The sequence below is a fragment of the Pyxicephalus adspersus genome, chromosome 2 (genome assembly GCF_032062135.1).
Source record: "Pyxicephalus adspersus chromosome 2, UCB_Pads_2.0, whole genome shotgun sequence".
NCBI classification, from domain to species: domain Eukaryota; kingdom Metazoa; phylum Chordata; class Amphibia; order Anura; family Pyxicephalidae; genus Pyxicephalus; species Pyxicephalus adspersus.
In genome coordinates, this window is record NC_092859.1 from 122,779,458 (window position 1) to 122,786,695 (window position 7,238).

The 7,238-nt window shown below is 36.3% G+C and overlaps 1 protein-coding gene across 1 annotated transcript in view; it reads right to left on the reverse strand.

Moving 5' to 3' along the window:
- LOC140324408 (proprotein convertase subtilisin/kexin type 5-like) overlaps positions 1 to 3,927 on the reverse strand; it is a 31,982-nt gene extending 28,055 nt beyond the window's left edge. The window contains exons 1-2 of the mRNA XM_072402279.1: positions 3,815 to 3,927; positions 1,828 to 2,070 (exon numbers count right to left, since the gene is read on the reverse strand). Of these exons, the coding sequence (XP_072258380.1) occupies positions 1,828 to 2,070; positions 3,815 to 3,920 (349 nt within the window). The 5' untranslated portion in view covers positions 3,921 to 3,927. The remainder of the gene's footprint in view (positions 1 to 1,827; positions 2,071 to 3,814) is intronic.
- Between the last annotated feature and the right edge of the window lie 3,311 nt (positions 3,928 to 7,238).

Here is a 7,238-nt window from a genome sequence, read left to right on the forward strand (position 1 = left end):
TTATTCTTTATTGAAAAAATCTTTATAAGATACTCAGTGAGTGATGCCCTTCATGATAAATTAACCAATTTATGGCCCCTGCCATGTATGTAAAATAAACAACCGCTTAAAAAAGCTAGAACCCTAGTGCCTTTCGTTATGACCTTCATCAATTTGAATCTCATTTTCTTAATTTTTCTTTGTATCACTGTATAGTAGGATATGAGAATATGAGTGTGACTGGGATTGCCATCAGAACCTAGGTTCATTTTATGACAAGGTTTTGTCTGGGCGTGGAATCAGAGGTGTAGCAACCTTTTTATCCAGAATCCTAACCTCTATCATATGATTTTAGACAGTCAATCTCTTAAAAATGGAGTAGTAACGTATTAATCTTAGTTTTGATGCCAATGCCAGATAGCTGACTATTCTTAGGCACTGTTTTATTTCTTTCTTGAGTAACATTCCATTTCACCCATTCAATTTCTCTAGACCAAAGGAACCAGACCTACACTGCAATTGCCAGGAGCTGGCAGAACGTGCTGCTATGTCAGTTTGTGGCAGAAGAAAGAGATGGCGGCATAGATCCAAAACACGCAGACAATGATGTACTTGTAATATTATCAGAAAACGGCAATAGTAAGCACATTTCAGAAAATATTCTGCTCCATCTCAGTTAGCAACAAAGCTTTAGAAAACCACAATAATTAGCTTACCTTCAAAGTGGCCTGTGCACTACAGACATTGTAACTCAAGCTCAGTGAGGACCTTTCCCTATTTCATTTTATGCATGCAAACCATTTAAAAATCAATAGGATATTCTCATGAGAATTATATAAAACGTTTTACTACATACAACCCATTTTTGGTTGCAAAATAGTCTCAAACAGATTAACGTTGCAGTAGATTTTGGTATCTGGTTTAAAGTGAACCTGTGGCCAGAACACCTAAAGCTGCCCTATCTCCAAAAGTTTTACTTTATTTAAAAGGGTATTTAACCCTTTTATATAAAAAACGAAAATTTGCTTGTTTTTTTTTCCCTTAATGTTTTTTTTTTTTTTTTAGAAGACCCTCCCCTTCTGTTTTTAAAAGCTGAATGGGAGCGCAGAGCTCCTGGAGCCGTGACAAAGGAAGAATGCAGGATGGCGCTGGACTAAACCGAGGCCAGGTGTGGAGGGGTTGGGGGCTCTGTGGAAGTAAAGGTAGCTGGTATTTTTTATTCTAATTTTTCTATTCTAAGTTCTGCTTTAGGTGTTTACATAATCTAAAAAAAAACAATAAAAAAAACTTTAAAAACAACCTATAACGCACCTATTAGCTTTGTGGAGAAATTAATCTTCAAATCCCATACCAGAAGCACAAAAAGCCCAGCTTTCTTAGGGACTGACCTAACTTTGGAGTCCTTCTTGTGATCTCCACAGTACAAGCAGTACAAGTGGTTTGTTTTAAAGTTCTTTTACTGCTTGTTGCACAAAATCCTAAATGCTCTCAGAAGTTTTTTTATGAACAGGTAAATCTCTTATCTGTTACCACTATTGAGAGGTTTTCATATGACAGTCTTTTGTAAGCTTGTTACTTTCTGCCAGTCACTGTTACTTTCAGCTAATTGTAAATATCTAATTCCACTGGGAGCCATAGGTTCCATCGGTTTAGCAAGCAATTATTATTCCTATTTGCCTGTATAGCTTACATTACTATGTCACTAACATAGTATAATATAAATATAATATTTTAATTAAACAGAACACTTACATATATTATATTATGAGTATATTATGAGAATATAGTACAAAAAGTTTACTTCATATACAAATATTACATACAAAATAATAACAGGAGCTCTCATACCTTGACATTCCCTGATTTGGCTGTTATAGAAAGTTCCACTGGGACAGCTGGTCAGACACCTGCCTCTGTACAGCTTGGAGGTGTCAGGAGGACACATTTCACAGTCATCCTCTGCTGGTCCTGAACATGTTTCACAGCTGATGTGGCAGGAAACACATCTTCCAGCATCAAGATCCTCATAGTAACCATTAGGGCATGTAGCCTTGCAGGTGCCATTGAAGAGAAGATATAAGTAACTGCATTCTTTCAAGAGAAAACACAGAAAACATTTAGAGCTGTGCCAGCATGACATTTCTTCACAAATAATTTTAGCTCATGTGGGTTTTGCTTTTATTATATGCTGCTTTGCACTATATCTGATGTATGTAAACCGATTTTACAGTTTTTCAAGAAATTATTTGTGCTGGGATTATTTCTTATGCACTCTCCAAATGCTAGGCTATTACATTTTTCTAGTTATTCTTTTATATAATGTGTTTGGTAAATGGGATGCAGATATAGCACTAATTATAACACCATAATAATTTGTATTATGGTATTATATAAGCTCTGCAAAAGCTGCTAATGTACCTCGGTGACATTACCCTTTAGCTACATATTTGGTACTGCCTGCCTACTGTTCTTTGTCTAATGTCTGTCTAATTTTACAAAAAAAAGGTTTTCAAGTCCAGACATTATGGTTTGATACGCGGATATATGTCTGGCTCTCAGTCCCTCCAAGACCACCATTTAAAGCGTTTTAAACCTAAACTCACAATTTTCACTTTACATATGAGTAGACAACCCTTTTAAGTTAAGTAAAAATTCAACACCCTTTTTTTTGCCTAGGCGATTGAGAATGAATGGGATCGCAAAGCCTCCCAGGTTACCTAGGTCACGCATCCCGGGAGGCCCTTGGGTGCTCCTTCTGCGCAAGCCTGAGAATCTCGGGCATGCACAGAAAGAGCCTTTTTGTGAAAAGGGAAAAAAATTGCTGATCTCACGCATGCGCAGTGAGATTGGCAATTTTTCCCTCATCTATGTGACCTGATTTCGCGCCTGGGTCGGGTGATGTAGGAAGAAGAACCAAGAAAAGGAGAAGATGATGGCGCCCAGGATGTCGGCATGAAGACAGATGCCGGGACGACGCTGGACCCGATAGAAAAGACCTCCGGACTGATCGACTGCCCTGCAGAAATAAAGGTGAGTGATTTTTTTTTGTTTTGGGGGACTAGTTTACTTGTTTAGTTCATATTTAAAGTAGTTATAAAAACAGAATAGGGAATGCCACTGATGACAAATAGTTGAAAAATGCATGCTTGTAGATGTTTGATCTCTGGTTTGTCTAGTGACTCACTAACCTGTAATAGTATAAAGGACAGGATTTTAGACCATTTAAACCTTAGCTGCAGGTTCATTGGTTGTGACCTAATAGGATGGTCAAACAAAGATTTAAAAACATGTATGACAGCATTTACAAATCCAAAAGGGGTAATTTGTCTTAGAATAACTTCATTTTGGTTGGAATTCATAAATGCATTACACTGATTAAATAAAATGATTCATATCTACAAAAATGAAAACAAACTAAATATTCAACAGTAAGAATTTTTAAGAATGTCCACATTTTTCTGTTCTGTTCTGTCATTTTTTTGTTTTTACTGTCTAAGTCCTGATCATCTACCACCCTCTGACACACATCATTGATTAGCCATATGCTCTCAATGGACAAAATATAATTTATAGTTAGGAGGGCTCAGACTTGTAATGTAAAGTTCTTTAAAATAAAGCAAACATTTTCAGAGGGGTGCAGAATGTTTTTTTAGTAATAAAGGTCCTAACACAACACCTCTTTGTGTTTGTTTTTAAACATTAATTTTTAGAAGAAAAAAATGGTTGACTGAAAATAAAGACAACATAACATTAAGCAAGCCAACATTTTTACATGGCAGGAAGAAATAACATTTTCATTTATTTAGAAAACTAAAAAGATAAAGATAATTTGTACCAAGGCATGTTCTTTCATCAGTACAGGCAGTACAGTGGGCTGAACAGTGCTTACAGATACCATCTTCATCTGGATAATACCTCAGGGAACAATTTGGAAGGCACATGCTGTTCTCCAGGGCGCCCAGGATGTCGGCATGAAGACAGATGCCGGGACGACGCTGGACCCGATAGAAAAGACCTCCGGACTGATCGACTGCCCTGCAGAAATAAAGGTAAGTGATTTTTTTTTGTTTTGGAGGACTAATTTACTTGTTTAGTTCATATTTAAAGTAGTTATAAAAACAGAATAGGGAATGCCACTGATGCCACTATACCTGTAATAGTATAAAGGACAGGATTTTAGACCATTTAAACAGCCTTAGCTGCAGGCTCATTGCTTGTGACCTAATAGGATGGTCAAACAAAGATTTAAAAACATGTATGATAGCATTTACAAATCCAAAAGGGGTAATTTGTCTTAGAATAACTTCATTTTGGTTTGGAATTCATAAATGCATTACACTGATTAAATAAAATGATTCATATCTACAAAAATGAAAACAAACTAAATATTCAACAGTAAGAATTTTTAAGAATGTCCACATTTTTCTCTAGAACATTAAAAACTGTTTTCTCTACTATTGGAAAGTAAACTTGTCATGTTAAACTTTAGGAAGTAATTCTGGTCAAAAGACTGTTCTGCACACTGTTTTTGTTTTTACTGTCTAAGTCCTGATCATCTACCACCCTCTGACACACATCATTGATTAGCCATATGCTCTCAATGGACAAAATATAATTTATAGTTAGGAGGGCTCAGACTTGTAATGTAAAGTTCTTTAAAATAAAGCAAACATTTTCAGAGGGGTGCAGAATGTTTTTTTTTAGTAATAAAGGTCCTAACACAACACCTCTTTGTATTTGTTTTTAAACATTAATTTTTAGAAGAAAAAAATGGTTGACTGAAAATAAAGACAACAATAAGCAAGCCAACATTTTTACATGGCAGGAAGAACTAACATTTTCATTTATTTAGAAAACTAAAAAGATAAAGATAATTTGTACCAAGGCATGTTCTTTCATCAGTACAGGCAGTACAGTGGGCTGAACAGTGCTTACAGATACCATCTTCATCTGGATAATACCTCAGGGAACAATTTGGAAGGCACATGCTGTTCTCCAGGTATAGACCATCCACACAAGACAAACATTTTGTTTTATTTTCATCACAGGTCCAGCAGGATCCATCACAGGGTTCACATGAGCCTTCAGCATTCCCAAAATAGCCACTGCACAAAAAAGTACTTTGTCACCAAACAGTTCAAAATTCTAAAGCAAATGTGAACTTTACAAGCTCAGGAGTCCTACTTCAGTTTAACTTGGTAATGGAATTGTGTAAATATATGTTTTAATTCAAAAAAATCTGCTTGACCCCATCATTTATAAAGCATATAATGTCAGATAGTTTCAGATATGCCTGTCCATCGGGAGAAGATGTTGGAGGCTACAAAACAATTCAGGGTTATTGAAATCAGCTTGTTATACCCAGAACATTCTTTCAAAAGGATAAAGCCTGCTTTTTTTCCATCAGAATATATCAGTGTTTATCAACTAGGATTCCTGCTAGGTTTGCTAGGGGTTCCTTGAGCAATGAGCAGTTTGTGACTCTCAGGTCAGTATAACTGACACCAATGATCTTTTTGGCTGTAAGGGTTCTGGCAGACCACCACACTAATGTACTCAGAGCTGTGGATATAGTAATTATAGTAGGGCATTCCCTGAAGACCAAAAAGGTATTTTAAGGGGTTCCTCCATGTCAAAAAGGGAAAGGAGAAACACTGGGGTATAAGGTTTGTTTTTTACCTGGACAAATACCTGGTGGGTAAACATACAGAAGGGCGGAGGTTACCAGCAGGTACATTGTATTTTCAGCTTTATATTTGCGTGTCATTGTGTTGGTACTTTTATTGATGAGACTAGTATTTTGCATACGTTTTTCAATAGTTAACTTAAAGGACAAAATTTAAATTTGTAAAAATAATTCTGGTTATTTAAACATTCAGCTGAGCCTTACTTACTCTGGGCAACCAGAAAGACAGCTCCCTTCATGAAGAAACAAATGATGATCTTTGGTATTACATTTCAAGCAATGTTCACTGCTTCCTGCACAACTTTCACAGGTCGCTGAGCACTTTTCACAGGTTTGACTGAATGGATCTCCAAAAAATCCCTGTGGACAGCTGGGAACACACTGGTTTTCCTCATCCAGAAAATAACCTGAAATATAGTCAGGAATTCAATGAGAGCTCCTCAATATATCAGTGTTTATCAACTAGGATTCCTGCTAGGTTTGCTAGGGGTTCCTTGAGCAATGAGCAGTTTGTGACTCTCAGGTCAGTATAACTGACACCAATGATCTTTTTGGCTGTAAGGGTTCTGGCAGACCACCACACTAATGTACTCAGAGCTGTGGATATAGTAATTATAGTAGGGCATTCCCTGAAGACCAAAAAGGTATTTTAAGGGGTTCCTCCATGTCAAAAAGGGAAAGGAGAAACACTGGGGTATAAGGTTTGTTTTTTACCTGGACAAATACCTGGTGGGTAAACATACAGAAGGGCGGAGGTTACCAGCAGGTACATTGTATTTTCAGCTTTATATTTGCGTGTCATTGTGTTGGTACTTTTATTGATGAGACTAGTATTTTGCATACGTTTTTCAATAGTTAACTTAAAGGACAAAATTTAAATTTGTAAAAATAATTCTGGTTATTTAAACATTCAGCTGAGCCTTACTTACTCTGGGCAACCAGAAAGACAGCTCCCTTCATGAAGAAACAAATGATGATCTTTGGTATTACATTTCAAGCAATGTTCACTGCTTCCTGCACAACTTTCACAGGTCGCTGAGCACTTTTCACAGGTTTGACTGAATGGATCTCCAAAAAATCCCTGTGGACAGCTGGGAACACACTGGTTTTCCTCATCCAGAAAATAACCTGAAATATAGTCAGGAATTCAATGAGAGCTCCTCACTGTAAACTCTCACCTTGTTCAAGGTCACTGTAATTGGACAATCGTCTTCAATGATATGATTTAATCATACTGCTACAGTTCAGACATTGTGCAATTATTTTTAAATAGAGCTTTTTTCTGTCTCATCTTAAAAGCTGTTCCATCAAGTAGGAACGACCAATAGTTTTAATGTAAACTATGCCATATATATACTGTGAGCAAAAGTTTTTAAGAACCTGTAAAAAAAATACTGTAAAGTCAGGATGCTTTCAAAATTAATGCTGTGATTATTTTTTATTAATGTGACGAACTACAATTGAAAAACAGAAAAAAATATAATTAAATTGATATTTGGTGTATCTACTTTTGGCCTTTGAAACACTATCAGTTCCCCCAGATACTACATTTAGGGATTCAGGAATGAATGGT